We start from the raw sequence: 15097 nt of genomic DNA, 5'->3' as shown, positions 1-15097 counted from the left end.
CAAGGGTGAGAATCATTAAACATGGAAAAGAGAAAACAGCATGCTGATTTGACATAATCATTTCAGCAGCTGCCTGCTCTGCAAATGCTGTCGAATCTCAGGGATGTTGCTGGTAGTTGCCAAAATTATGACTGCAAGACAGGCAAGGAGTGGAAGCACAAATTAAAACACTTGGGAATCATTCTGTCTCAGGTCTGTAATAGTCTGCATTCATTTTCGCTTGGAGGTGTTTTATTGAAACTCTGTCTCTTCCCTCCCTCCCCCAGTAATTACCCCGTTGTAAATCCACAGTGTGTGAAAGTGCTTCAATTTGAAACCCATGCTGTACCAAATTGTTCACATCCATGCCAGTCATTCTCTGCTACACGAAGCCTGGAAAAAACATTGCTTTCATATTTTTTATCAAAAAAAACCCCAAGGGCTGTTGTTGTCTTGGAATGTTCTGAATGAGCATATGTACTCCCTAAAACCACTTCTGGTGTGTCAGTTCATTTTCTGGAGTGCCAGTGAACCTTGAATAGTGGTCTCTTAATGATATCTCAAAGCTTTAGTTAGATTTTAGAAAATCAGAGGAGCAGCTCATTGCTGCTGAGATGGGAAGGACTTCCAAGTGCATTTGTCAGGACACCACATTAATGTGACCCTCTCCACTCCCAGATCACCTTGCCAGTGAAATTGCAGTGAAATTGCAGGAGGAGGCTTTCCATCAGCATTACAAAATGCCTTCAGTTTTCCCTCCAATCCAGATAATGATTCTGTTTGCTGATTTCCTACTGGGATTTAAAAGGGAGTTTGTAGAGCCAGGCAACTTCTATATGCCCTTCCTCACTACTTATTTAGAAAGGCTCTGTGGCTAATAGATATAAATTTGTGCTGAGGTGGTGCCTCCACTGCTCTCAGCTCCATAGCCAGGGGCAAAACTCAGAGATACTGGTGTCAGCTGCAGCCTTTAGTTGTCTTCAGACTAAACCCCTAGAGAGGGGAAGGAGGGCAGAACTATGAGGAGTGAGCTTGTCTCCACCTCCAAGGGCCAGCAGGAGCAGTTGTATTAACTCTATGGAATTAACCCTATGGAATTGCTATCATCGTACACACCAAAGGTACAGCGTCCTGAAAATGCAAAGGAAAGCATTTCTGCCTTATTAGCCTCACTTTTATGCTATCAGGAAGGGATGCAGCTGTGTACTGGGCTTTTACTCAGTCTGCACAAGGCAAACCAATAGATTTTTAAAAACAACTGATTTTGCATAAAGCAGCTAATTGCTTGGTATTGGTTGCAGTGAGCTGAACTCACTTGGAGCAGTCTTCTAGTCACAAAAGTCTCTGTATCCAGTCTCCTGGGTAACCTGCTTCTCCCTGCAGGCCTTCTTTAACTTGCTGCTTATCTTCCTCACCGTGTTGTGTTGCTTTATCAAACCTGGGGAAGGGAAGAGAGACAGTGGGTTACAGAGAGAGGCAATTTAACAAGGTACACCAACACAAAGTAGAAATAAAAAACAAGCAACCCCCAGATCACACAGGTGTGAGAGACATACAAATGCATCATGTCAGTCATAGCTCTCATTGTTTTCATATCCATGAGATAATTCCTAAGTCCCTTGAGTCCATGACATGCAAGCCCAGGATATAATAAGCAGGGATGAATTAGCTGCATGATACATTGATGAACAAAATGAAATCAAATGCTTTTATTGTACAAGGGGAAATGCTTTGCATTAAACAGAGGACACATCAATACAAATTATGGTTCACGCTGCATAAATGATAATGAGACTGTCTCAGGCTGAGTGAGAATGCTGAAGGGACCAAAGACACCCACATTGTCACTATAGGAAATGAAATAAAACAATGCAGACATGCAACTCTCCAAGGTAAAAAAGAGAGAAGTTTAATTTCTGACTCCAACATTTATAGATTTCCAAAAGTGACAGTGCATTGGGGGATGACAGTGTCACCTCTCCAATGACACTGGACAAACCAACAGTCCATCAAATTTCTCCTCCTCCAGAAAAGAATGCAAACCAATAAGCTATTTACATGAAGTGCTGTGAGAAAGTTCCTTACAAGAATATAAACATCAGAAGGCTTAGAAAAACTTAAAAAAATCACGGTGACACCCACATGATGCTGCATCCTAACAGTGCTTATCGTTCACCTGGGGTAGTGGAATTTATCTTCAGGACAAACAGTTCTCCTTTGATGGATACCTGTCTTGGCAGAAGGGCATCCTAGTGCACTTCACACTCAGCACTGAGCCAGCAATATGGCTATTCAGTCTCTCTGTCTTTCCCCCATCCCAAGTGTCCTAGATTTTTGTCATTTACACTGAAATCCAGCCATTCCTTGACTGTGGTATTTTCTGGGTCCCCAGGATGAAGGAGGAATTGAGAATCTGACTCCATGTTTTTAGAAGGCTAATTTGTTATTTTATTATCTTATATTATATTAAAGAATATTATACTAAAGCTATACTAAAGAATAGAGAAAGGATACTTACAGAAGGCTACAAAGAATGGTAATGAAAATTCCTGACTCCTTCCAGACTCCCAACACAGCTGGACTGTGATTGGTCATTAAGTTAAAACAATTCACATGAAACCAATGAAACAACCACCTGTGGATAAACAATCTCCAAACACATTCCAAAGCAGCAAAACACAGGAGAAGGAATCAGATAATTATTATTTTCATTTTTCTCTGAGGATTCTCAGCTTCCCAGGAGAAGAATCCTGGACAAGGGGATTTTTCAGAAAATATGACAGTGACACTTGACATTACTGGAACCACAAGCATTGATCTCATTTGATACCCCTACTTCTGTAGATAGAGACAGAACTTCCCTGCAAGACACAGTAATGTGTCCAGGCAAGACACAATAACAGAGGTGAAGGCACAGCTCATGTGTCATGTGGCAATAGATGAGTTACATTTCAATCTTTCATTTGAAAGTGACATATTCAGAGACTCCTGAGGGGACTTTCACAGCCTTTTTGGGTTTTTTACTGTTGTTCTGAGCTATGCAGCCAGTCAGTTTTATTTTGATGCTTCCTAGCATTTTCTAGGTAATTTCATTTTGGCATTTAATGCTTTGCCTTGGGAAATCTTGAAGTGTGCTGCTGTAAGCAGTCAATAGCACTCAGGACACGGTCAAGGACAGGCTGGATTGCACTGCTTTTGTGGCTTGTTTGAGAATGTCTGACAGTAACTTCAGCACTGCACAATTCTCACTGCTTGAACTGGAAATGAGACTGAAGGATGACTCATGCATTTCCACATCCAACTTCTGCAATGAACCTCTGACCCAGCTACCTTCTTAGAGGCCCCATCTTTTCTTTGAGAAGGAATAATGACAAGAAAGGAACTAACCTAGTAGGACATTGCAGCCTTACACTGCAGACAGCATACATTAGGCAAGGATGGGAGGGTTTGAGAAATGTCATCCTGACCTCTGGGTTTTGTTATTTCATTTGCTAGACCTGGGGAGAAGGCTGCTGGTATGAACTGGACAGGAAATGGTTATAGCTGAACTGTGTGGGGTTGAATTGGTCACTTACCAACTTCCCTAGCTCTAAAATGAAACCAGATTTCTTTCGGAATAAGAAATGAAGAACTTGTTGTTTGTACCAGGTTTTTAGGCAAACAGTTCAGTCATCTAGTTCTAGGGAAAAATCCAGGGCCAAAGGAAGCAACTGAGTACCTGCCAGCCACCCTAGCTACCTGGTTCAACCCCTAAGACTGACCTTAACCTGACTTAGCTCCTAGGTGACATAGCTGAGCACAGTTGGCACCTTAAAATAACCTTTTTATTGGTGTCTATCAACAGTTTCTTTGTCACTCCTTATTCTTTGCTCACACCACTGATAGATGCACAAAAACTCTCTTCCTGCAGAAAGCTGCTAAGTCCTTTGCACACATTTGCTTTCCCAGACACTGATTACAATCAAAGTATAATGTCCAACCCTGTCTCACTACATTGCATGTGCAAGCAGATGGAAGAGTTTGGCTGGGTTTTTGGAGCCAACAAACTGATATTTGGCTGGGTGTTTGCAGCCAAGAAACTGATATGTGCATATTTTTAACTTAATGGTGGCTTTTGAAACAAAATTACAGAATTGTTAGGGTTGGAAGGGGCCTCTGGAGATCATCTAGTCCAGCTCCCTGCCACCCCATCCCCCTGCCAAGGCAGGGTGACCTGGAGCAGGTGACACAGGAATGTGCCCAGTTGGGTTTGGAACGTCTCCAGAGAGACTCCATGCCCTTCTAGGGCAGCCTGTCCCAGTGCTGTGCCACCCTCACCGTAAAGAAGTTCTTTCTCATGTTTAGCTGGAACTTCTGGTGTTTTAGTTCATGCCCACCGTCCTGTGACTGGGTACCACAGAGAAGAGTCTGGCACCATGCTCGTGGCACCCTCCTTTGAGGCATTGACGAGATCAGAAGCAGAGCAGTTCACGTCAGGCAGGCAGAGCAGCCAGGCTGCCTCCTCGGCTGGAACACCTCTAACCAGCTGCCACTCAGCAAACTCCAACATAGCTCCCCTCTGTATTTTTCTTCACAGAGAAAAGCAAGGCACAATTCTTCCCAAGAATATTTCTGGCTTTCACATTCTCTGAACCTCAGAGAAAGGAAAAACAATTCTTATCACTTGCTGTGCCTGTGTTTGTGCAAAAATAGAATGCAATATGGAGATTGTTCACCCAAAGTGATGGTGTTTTGTTTCCTTGGTCTATCAGGGTGTGTGTGTGTCAGGACTGTCGGCTGACAGTCACGAGATTGAGTGCAGTGGAGTGCTTGGCAGATTCAGTTTAGATGTAACGTAATATAATATAAAATAATACTGTATAATAAAGTAATTAATTAGCCTTCTGATAAGCTGGAGTCAGATGCATCATTCTCTCCCCTCCTCGGGGGTTCCATGCAAATTCCGTACCTGGTGCGCCCCAGAGCCGCCGCGCACCGCCCGCCGTGTCCGGGCCGGGCCCGGGCGGGGCCGGGGGCGGTGTCCCGGCTCCTCCCGCCCCTCTCCGTCCCCGAGCCCGGCCCTTGCCGGCTGTCCCGGGGCTGCTGCCATGGAGCTGCCGGCCGTCAGCCTCAAGGTAGGGGCTTCCCCTGCCCCGGGGCTCGGGAGCGGGGCCGGGGGAGCGGGAGGGCGGCTGGGGGCGGCTGCGGCGGCCTGAGCCCCCCGGGCGCTCGGATCGGATCGGATGGGCCCGGCCCTCCCTGGACCCTGCTCCTCTCGCATGTTCTCCGGCCGCATGCCCGGTACAGATCCTGGCTGAGGCCCTGCTGGAGCTGCGGAGCCCTCTGAGGAGGGAAAACGGAGCCCTCCGAAGAGGAAAAACGGAGCCCTCCGAGGAGGAAAAACGGAGCCCCCTGAGGAGGGAAAACGGAGCCCTCCGAGGAGGAAAAACGGAGCCCCCTGAGGAGGAAAAACGGAGCCCTCCGAGGAGGAAAAACGGAGCCCTCTGAGGAGGAAACCCGAGCCCTCTGAGGAGGAAAAACGGAGCCCTCCGAGGAGGAAAAACTGAAGTTTCTGCTCTTTTTTTTTTTTTTTTTTTTATCACGTGGGCAAAGGCTGCAGAAGTTCTGAAGTCCGTGAATGCGAGTCGGGGGGAGGTTTAGGTTGGCTGTCAGGAAAATGTTTTTGAGCAGGCTCCCCAGGGCAGTGGTCACAGCGCCGAGCCTGTGTGAGTTCAAGGAGCATTAGGACAACGCTCTCAAGCACAGGATGGAATTCTTGGGGTGTCCTGTGCAGGGCCAGGAGTTGGTGATCCTGATGGGTCCCTTCCAACTCAGTGTATTCTATGATTCTTGGTTAAAACCACCAGGTGATGACTCCAAAGTCTGCCCCTACTTCAGGGATATTGCTGAAGTGGCCAAGGACTGGGAACAGCTGGCTATTAACTAGTGTCCATGGAGGTTCCTAGATCAGCTGACCAGAGCTAAGCCAAGATAAACACTGCACAAGATCCTGAGGAGACAAAGCTTTTGCTTGTCAGGCAAAGTGTCTTAGAAAAATAAACCCACTTACTTGAGGCTTATCATCTGATACATAACTGCAATTGCTTCTCTGCTGGATAGGGCAGGCTCCACTTGTGGGCACTTTGGAAATTTCAGTGAATACCTGATAACCACAGAAAGGAAATATAAGAGACTTAACCAGTAACATAGCATTTTTCACTTTTGGAAGAAGCGCTTCCTTGCTTCTGGCCAGTAGATGTTAAAATCATACTTTGTTTGCTTTTGATGTTGATGCTTGATTCTGATGTCTTCTTTGCTACCTGATACGTGACACTATTTTGTTTTGTCTTTCACATTTTGAGAGCCCTGAGATTTCAGGTGTTCGTGTCCTTTCCCAGCTTCACTACTTTGTGATTTTATTTAATACAGCATGGTTCAGGTGCTATCTTTGGTTAAAGCTTTGTCCAGAGACTGAAAGCATCACAGATCACATCAGGGCTTTTTTTGCTGATTTGTTAAGCTGTGAGCAGTGGCCTTGGACCAGGCTGCCTATGGGTTGGATGGGAGAATAGTATTATCTCACTACCATTATTAATTCAGCTTTGTACAGGGCAGCTTTCATGTGGCTGTATTAAGAAAGATTGGTGTTCCTATAATGATGAATACCTCTCTTACTAGTTCACCAAGAAAAGCAACTTCCCTCATTAGAGGCAAGTAAGCAAATGGATTTTTCAAGGCCCAGCTTGTGCATTATATTACATTCTGGAAACTAGCTGATGCTTTGCTCTGACAAGTTTGGACTACTGTGTGATTCCCAGGGCACTAGGAAGATGAAAAGATCTTGCCTTCTGCTTTGTTTTTTAACTTGGTTTGATTATTTTTTCCCATGCTAAAACAACAGTAAAAACTAAGGACACTTAATTAAAAAGTTTGCCAACACAAAATACATGTTCTACTGTGGGAAATAGAGATAGGGCAGCTGAAAAACACTGACTTTTCAATGAATGAGTCACGAAGACAACAAAACTAAAATGTTGCCTTTCTTCCTTGTTTCAGGCAACCATTCCCCAATTCTCTTGCAGATAAGTTTGAGTTTGTCCTGGGCAAACTGTTTTCAGCATTAAGAAATTCCTTGTTGTCAAGTCTGCTACTTCTGCTCTGAGCTGCAAAGACAGGAATTGGGAGTGAATGGTTCTACCTACACTTTATTCTGTTCCTGAGTTAGGGCCTGATTCCCTATAAAATACCACAAAAGTGGGGAAGATTCTTACTCAGAAGGGGCCTGGAAATAACACACACTGCTGGGATTCATTGGCAGGATCTGCTTACTGGTTCTGTGAGATTCTAAAGATGAGCCTTGTGATAGAAGTGGTTCCAAGAAAGCTGCATGACTGAGCTGTGTTTGTGCCAGAATGTAGCAGTGTCTTAGCCTTGGGGTAGCTCTTTAAGCTGCTTGCAGAGCTGTAAAATGAAGGTAGCAGGCTTTGGCCTGGAGTGGGTGGGGAACGTGCTCATTGAACAGGATCTACTGGCTCGGTTCTAACAGCCCTGCTCAGCAAAACACGGGGGAAGCAGCACAGCCATGCTTGTGCCATGACAGCTTGACACCTGTGATTACTGAAATAATCATGCAGAGCCTCGAAATACAACGTTTGACTTTGATCAAGCCTGGACAATGCCCTACAATTCATGTGCCTGGAAACACACATTTTGTGCTTAGGCATTTTTAAATGCTAAGTCACAGAATCAAGGAATAATAGAGATGTCTGTATGCCATGTGATTAAACCTCCTACTCAAAAGCAAGGCAAACTGCAAAGTTAGATCAAATAGCTCCACTCAAAATTCAGCTGAGTTTTAAAATAAGAACAGAGCCTTGTCAGCCCCATTGGATAGCCTGTCCCACTGCTTAAACACTCTCATTATTGTCACTCTGTTAAAATAATGAGGAGCATCCTCACAGGTGGCCAGTCAGATTCATATTTTGGTTGTGTGTGTTCTCAGGTGAATGTCACTCATAGAGTAGGTGAGCTCGCTGGAAAATCGAAATTTAGATACAACAAGAAAATAATTGTAATTTGGAACTGTTTCATTTTTAACTTGGTCAAAATTCAATCTTGTGCTAAGCTCTGTGCTGAAGCATGTTTAAAGGAGTTCCTATTCCACAGAGTTTCCCATCTAATGAGACCCTGGCAGACCTAGGCTCTTTTTAAGCTTGGCAATTAGTTCCATCACATGCTGGGATTTGCAAAGGAGGCAGGAATTCTCCTCAGCTCTCCCCAGTTTCCAATGGGGTGCTTTTAATTACATGGCCATCCTTTTTCCCAGAAGAGATGGAGACAAAGGACCCACCTTTCTTATTTTCTGCTCTCACCACTAGTTCATCAATAACTTTGGAGTTGTTTTCTCAGAAGAAGAAATGTATGTCTGTCTTAGCTACAGACTTAAGTCCTTGGATAGATGGAAACATTTTAAATTCTTCTGCTGTTTTATCAGGAGACTGCCTGCAAATTAACTAATCTCACATAGTAACTTGTAGGTTTTTATTAACACTATATTTCTATGTTGAAGCATACCAACACCACCAGCCAATTCCATATTGCACTGAAGAACTGTCAGATAAATTGGACTAATAACTAATAAGGGAATATCTTGGTTTTATTTCAGCAGTCATTCATAGTATCAGCCCTAGCTTACCTGACTTCTAAACACACTTCATAATTTAGTAACTGCAATATTGATCTAGACAGCTTTAAAAAAACCCCACCCTGCCTAATTATGTTAACTGGTGAGCTTTGAGGGGTCTAGAGGGTATGGAACATGCAATTAAATACTACCTAATTAAGAATTTTCCTGATGTTGTGATAGTCTCTTGAGTAAACGCTATTTGCATGTCTCCATTCTCATATCCAGGAATATCTTGTATTTTACTGATTAGCAGTTTTTCAAGTGTGTCTGTGGTACAATTTGGGAGAAGGAGAAGCATGAGGGTTGGTGAAGCATTTTGTAATCTTTCATGAACAATTTAAAAAATTAATTAGTAAAAATCTGTCTGAGCAGTGTTGGAAGTTACAGCAAAGTGTGGTGAGTGCTCAGCAGCTGTGATGGGGCAGTGCAGTGAAGGAAGAGCAGGAAAATCATTTGCATTGTGGTGTCCTGGCAGAGCAGTGTGAGCCCAGCAGCTGGGCCAGCCCTGTGCTTTCCTGACTGTGCCTCACTTATGTCACAGCTTCACTCTCTCCTCCAGCAACTAGTTTTGTTTTCAGTTAGAGCATAGAGAGATGTTTTAAGTCAAGGAATTTAGCAGGGTGTCAGTAGATCTTAATTTTTTTTTTTTAGTGTCTTAATGCTCCTATCTGCATCCAGCTTTCCTGTGTCCACTCAGTAACTTAGGCTTTTGCTGTGTACTCATTTCCCAGTTTTCTTTGTTTTTTTTTCCTTTGGAATGGGGGAGTGTGCTTCAGAGGGGTTTTGGTAATGTAGGTTTGGTTTCTTTAATACCAAAGTCAGCAGAAATGCCAATTTGGAGCCTTTCTCACAGCTAGGAAAAAATGAAAGTGCACCTGTATCCCATGGATCCTCTGATATGTCCAGGCTTCAGCTTTCTTTAGTGAGGCTGTTAGTAGAGCCTGTCTTCCAAATTCTTGCTTTCACAAATGTTTAGAGAGTAAATATGAGTGATCTCCCTTTGCTGGAGTGACCAGCAGGCTGTAGATGTAGAAAAAGCCTGAAGTGATATATTTTTGTTCCCATTTGCTCTCTGAATAAACATGTAGGGTATGTTTCCTTGGTTACAAAAATGGCAAGTGGTGGTGAAGAGAATCCTTGTATCACTTATTACAGTATAATCCTTTTTTCATGGATTTGTCCTATTAAGCACAAGGACCAGGATCACTAAGGACACCTGCAAAGTACAGAATTTGTGACAGCATTATCTTCCTGCTACTCAGGGCATGCTGGCAGTTGGACCTAGTGGCTTCACTGGGAGTGAAAAGCTGTGTGCTCTGGCAGGATCAGGTTCCCAGAGTCCTGGAAGAAGCCTTCAGGTCTGTTAATACTGCAGTGAGATTGGACCACTGCTCTGAACAGACTGGAAGGAGGCAAAAGAGTGATTTGCTGAGGACTGGAGGGAAATTCTGGGAGCTGCAGGCATGGCTGTCTATGGGCTTTTTGGTGATGGGATGCCAGATTGGTCATGTATAAACTGTGCTAGCACAGTGTTAATAAGAAATTATTATTAAAATTAATAACTCACTTAAAAAAGGCTGAGTGGTCCCTGAATCAGATGTTGACAGAGATGACAAGAAGGGTGAATGACTACAGTGTAGCACCACAGGACATACTCAGCAACAGATGTGGAGAAAAATGGCTTTGTCTTCACTGTCCCAATTGCTTCACCATCTTTCTGCACTGGTTCATGGGTCCAAGCCACTCTTCCACCCATCCCTTGGGAACAGGATGGTGCCATTGATCCTCCCAGAGTTCTCCCAACATGCTAACCTGTCTTCCTGTTTGTTGTTTTTTTTCCATAGGCCATCATTCTGGTACATTGGCTGCTCACAGTGTGGTGAGTGATTAGTGTCTGGCCTGGGGGAGAAGAGGGTATTCCTTCAAACTAGGAATGGGATGTTCCCTAGGAATCAGCACTCCCTGTTTGTGCCTGTTTGCAAGAAAAGAGTGAGGTGTTTGTATGGGAACAGGGATGAAACCAAACTGTTGCAGGCTTATTGTGAATGTGAACTGGTTTTTTTTTTTTTGTCTCATTTGGCAGGGGATGCATGAATTACATGTTGCCACTCTCCTATGCCTGGGGAAATTTCAGTGTCCTTGCAGTGGGGATCTGGGCCATTGTGCAGCGAGATTCCCTTGATGCCATAACCATGGTGAGTGTAAGAGTGCTGGTCTCCCCCAGGCTGCTCAGGAAGAGGGTGGAGGGCAGAGTCTTTGAGCCAGTGATGATTTTCAGCTGCTCCCAATACAGAAGCTCCCGGTTTGGGTGGGTTTGTTTTTTTTGTTTTTTTTTTTTTAAAGAGTTCATAAATCTATGAACTCTGTAAACCATGGTGAAAAGCATTCACTGTCAATTATTTTTCTTCTCAGGGATGAGACATACTTGATTCTTCCTTTTTTTCACAACCTGCTGTTGTGAATTGTAATGCCAGATGAGGACTCAAAGTGTTTCATATGCTTCAGTTGGAGGGGCTCTGTAAAACCCTTTTCTGAACATTGAATAGATTAGCAAAAAAAAAAAAAATAAACAATCCTAGAATATATTATGAGAAGATATCTGACAGGAAAAGGCATGAAAACAAGATCATTTATCTAGGAGCATCTGTCTGCCTGGGGCAGTGCCAAGAGTGCTGTGTGATACTGGGGTGAAGGATGATTGTGCAACACAGATCTTGCAGGAAACAGATACTGACTGTTACTGTCGGTGGTTAAACCCTTGTTCTGTTCATGTCCCATTCTCTGTCCTTGTTTCCAGTTCTTGACTGGCCTGCTGCTCACAGTCCTCACAGACATCATTCACATCTCTATCTTCTACCCTTCCAATGACTACCTCAGTGATGCCAAGCGTTTCAGTGTGGGCATGGCCATCTTCAGCCTCCTCCTCAAGCCCGTGTCCTGCTACTTGGTGTATCGGATGTATCGGGAGCGTGGAGGAGAGTACTCCTTGAACATAGGTAGGAGCTTCCTCTGCTTCCATGTCAGTGTGGGCCACCCCCTCAGGACTGCCTTGCACTTTGGACCCTTCAGCTGAGCTCTGTGCACTGGGTTCTGCCCTTCATTCCAGGCAGACAGGGTGCTCGCTCTGTCTTGCTCATGTTTGTTATCCCATTTTGTCATCCTGGTGTGTCTTTGGCCTTAAATTTATATTCTTCCTCTCTCCCCTTGCAGAACTGAAGATTTTGACATTTTGACATCTCAACACCATTTTGCCCACAATGGTGTTGAGAGGCTTTTCCTCTCTTCCTCCTCCTGCATTTGTGTGTTTGTTGGGAACTCTTGGGTGTCCTTTCTTTGTCAACCCTTTGTTTTTTCCTTCAGGGGGAGAGTAGAGGCAGTATTTCCTCTGGCTGGATTATGAACAAGAGGGAAATAAATCTGGATTTCTAACTCCATGTGGGCCTCACATGTCCTATTTACCTTGATTGCTTTGGACTTTGTTCCTCATATAGAAATTGGGACTAATGTTTACCTGATGGGAGTTAGCTTAGAGACATTTAATTTTCCCCTGGTTGTATTTGAAAAGGATAATGTGGAAGATTTGTCAGAGAGGATGGGCTGTGGCTAGATGTTCTGGGTTTTGGTCAGCTTTGCCAAGCATTCCTGGTAGTAATTCATGCCTGGGCAGCTGCCAGGGATTGATTGTTTGCCAGGGATTGTTGTTTGAATTCATGCTGGCAAAACCTGCAGCCTGTCACAGTTCTGTTTGTCATCCTGAGAAGGCTGTGCAGGAAAAAAGATGGTGTACCTGCATTACAGTGTCTGGAAGCTTTGGTGGTAGCAAAGCTCACACTCCTGTGAAAAGAGGTGGAAACCTGCAGGGGAGGAGAAGCCATGGAAAGAAACCATGGCTTAGGGCACTGTGTGGTATTTGCACCTCTCTGCTAGTGGAGTGTGGATGTCATCTCTGCCAGCTACTTGTGGAAATCCAGATGGATGTGTCGTATGTCTCCTGGGTCAGGAGGCATGTGAGTCACCTGCAGTGCCTTTTTTGTGTCAGTTTTTATTAGCTGCTCACTGTGCTTGTCATTGGGATTCAATATGTGTATAGAAAGTATTGGTATCATTGAGGAGTTCATCTCTTGCACTTCTTTTCAACCACACTATGCCAAACTGAGAGTCTCCTCTCAGGCACAGGTGGGAATTAAGACACTTTGTAGTTTCATATCCTCTCCTGAACTGTCTTTCTTACAAGATTTTCAGTACTGTGTGTTGCTTTGTGATGAATGTGCTTGACAAATTTCCTCTTATTTTCCTGCTATCTGGCATTTTCTTTTGAACCCACCAGTGTTGAAATTTTCCTGGCCTTTTCTGTCTTGTTTTCCTTCTACACTAAGTCCCTCTTTGTTGCCTGGGAGCATCCTTGCTGCTTAGAACAAATCCCTCATAGTCTGGTGGCTATCTGTGATTCAAGTTGCCTTCTCCCCATGGCAAATGCCCATAGGCAAAGAGCTGTCCATGGATATTCTCTGCCTCCTCTTTCCCTGCTCATCCCCTGGACAGTAACATGATTTTGCACAGACAAATTGTTCATGGTGCAGTTAGGAGCACTGCTGGACTCAAATTTGGTACCACACTTGAGGCTTAGCTGCATTGTTGGGAAGAGGGGTTCATGGATGTATCATTCCTTTAAATCTATGCTGTCAGCTAGCCACAGTTCCTGCAGCTTCTGGCTCTGTCTGTTCATTTTTCCCTGAGTTCTCATGCACTTTATCTTGCTGAAATACAGCTACAGGAACCTGTTGTGCTGCTATGGGGTATTGTGGGTCTTGCTTTCCACACAGCCATGTAGCTGCTGAGAGATTGGTTCTCAAGGAAAGAACAGGCATGTTGGAAGGATGACTTTCCTTACCTCCTGTTTAGTGAGGATCACAGACCACAGGTGCTGGGGGAGCTGGTAAAATGTGTGCTCCTGAGCTTTAGTTTCTTCTAGAGCATTCAGTTCTTGTGCTTTTGCCTTGGTGCCAAGCTTGTTCTCTTCCATCTCCATTCAGGTGTCACCAGTGCAGGCCGGGACAGCAGCAGCTACGAGCCCATTGATCAGCCAGAGGCTCCTCCACAGTGGCCTTCCTCAAGCAAGGCAGCCCAGCCACCCTACTGAGGCACCCTGCAGCCAGCAGAGACACTGCCCTTGCCCAGCCAAGCCTTCCTCTTCCCACTGAGCAGCACCTGCTACTGGGAAAATAAGAGAAGATCTGAGGTTTCTGTTGCCTACCTAAAGGTTAGGCAGATGGGTGCTGCAGTAAGTCCAGGAGATCTTGGAGGTGTCATGTTCAGCACTGTGCAATCCCAGTTCTCTCCTTTCTTCCCTCCCCCTAAATCCCTCCCCTGTACATGTGACTGCATGCACCTTCTGCATCTTCCATTGTGCTTCCTCTTCTTTATAAGAGAACCACTCAAAGTTCTCCTGGACAAGCAATCTTTAAAAGGCTTATGGACTGCCTAAAACAATACAGTGTAGCCTGATTTTATGCAGATGTATTTCCAGGAAACACCTGGGAGTTCCCAAGAGCTTTTTTTGATGGCATTATTTAACTTCTTGTGCTCCCAGTATCTGGTATTGGGTTTTATTAACTGATGCTTTTATGCAAGTTGAATGTCCTTCAGGATACTTAAAATGACTGTTGAATGTAGATTACAAATCCTTTGTGCCTTGAAATATCCTTTTGCCTTTAGCTGCTTGTCTTAACAGAACTTGAAATGTTACATTTTTCTAAGAAAACTATAAAATGAACACAGATTTTCTGTGTTAGAAAAAGTTACACTGGTCACTTATGTCTCATTTGAAAATGTGGCTTTTCCTGAGGGCTTGGGACTGTAGCCAGGCAATCTGGGAGGGTCATTATGGGGGAAGGTCTACAGGGCTCTCATGGCTTTTAGCCTAAGCTTTACTCTGAGAAATAGAAAATACTGCATATAATTGTGGGTGGGAAGATGGGCTAGTAAAATGACTGGGGAAAGATGGACTTATTTACACTGTAGATGTGAGTTCCATTGGGTGTGACAAACTATAGGCTCTGTTGTTATGCACAATAAATCTGTCCTGCTGTGGCTTTCAGGTAAGATTCTAAAAAAAGAAAACCAAGCAAACAAAACCCCAGAAGCACACAAACAACCACATCTCAACGGGATTCATTTACAGAAGAAAATGAGTATGTTAACTTTGGGAGAATTCTAGTGCTAGGAAGATAGGTATTTTTCTGAAGCAAGTTCATTGGCAAAGTTTATATCTGTTATTTTACGACTGCATTTCCCCTGACAAGACCTTCTGCTGTGTTGATTCTTTAGTAACCAAGACCTCTGTTGACTTTGCTGTAACCTCCAGAAACGTGCCATTTGTATTTTTAAAACCAAGCAGATTTCTCCCAACTTCCATCACTTCAAATGTAAGCAGATGCTTCCTCTACTCTGCTG

The 15097-nt window shown here is 44.2% G+C and overlaps 1 protein-coding gene across 1 annotated transcript; it reads left to right on the top strand.

Annotated features, from left to right (window-relative positions):
• The first annotated feature begins 5025 nt into the window (after window positions 1-5025).
• AGTRAP (angiotensin II receptor associated protein) lies at window positions 5026-14443 on the top strand. Its single transcript, XM_036396436.2, has 5 exons — window positions 5026-5093; window positions 10489-10523; window positions 10728-10839; window positions 11442-11640; window positions 13678-14443. Exons 1-5 carry the CDS (start codon window positions 5067-5069, stop codon window positions 13782-13784), a joined length of 480 nt encoding a protein of 159 aa, XP_036252329.1. The 5' UTR covers window positions 5026-5066; the 3' UTR covers window positions 13785-14443.
• The last annotated feature ends 654 nt before the right edge of the window (window positions 14444-15097 follow it).

Source organism: Molothrus ater, chromosome 23, assembly GCF_012460135.2.
Source record: "Molothrus ater isolate BHLD 08-10-18 breed brown headed cowbird chromosome 23, BPBGC_Mater_1.1, whole genome shotgun sequence".
Lineage (NCBI taxonomy): Eukaryota > Metazoa > Chordata > Aves > Passeriformes > Icteridae > Molothrus > Molothrus ater.
The sequence above is the reverse complement of the archived record's forward strand: the minus strand, read 5'-3'. Positions and strand labels throughout refer to the sequence as shown.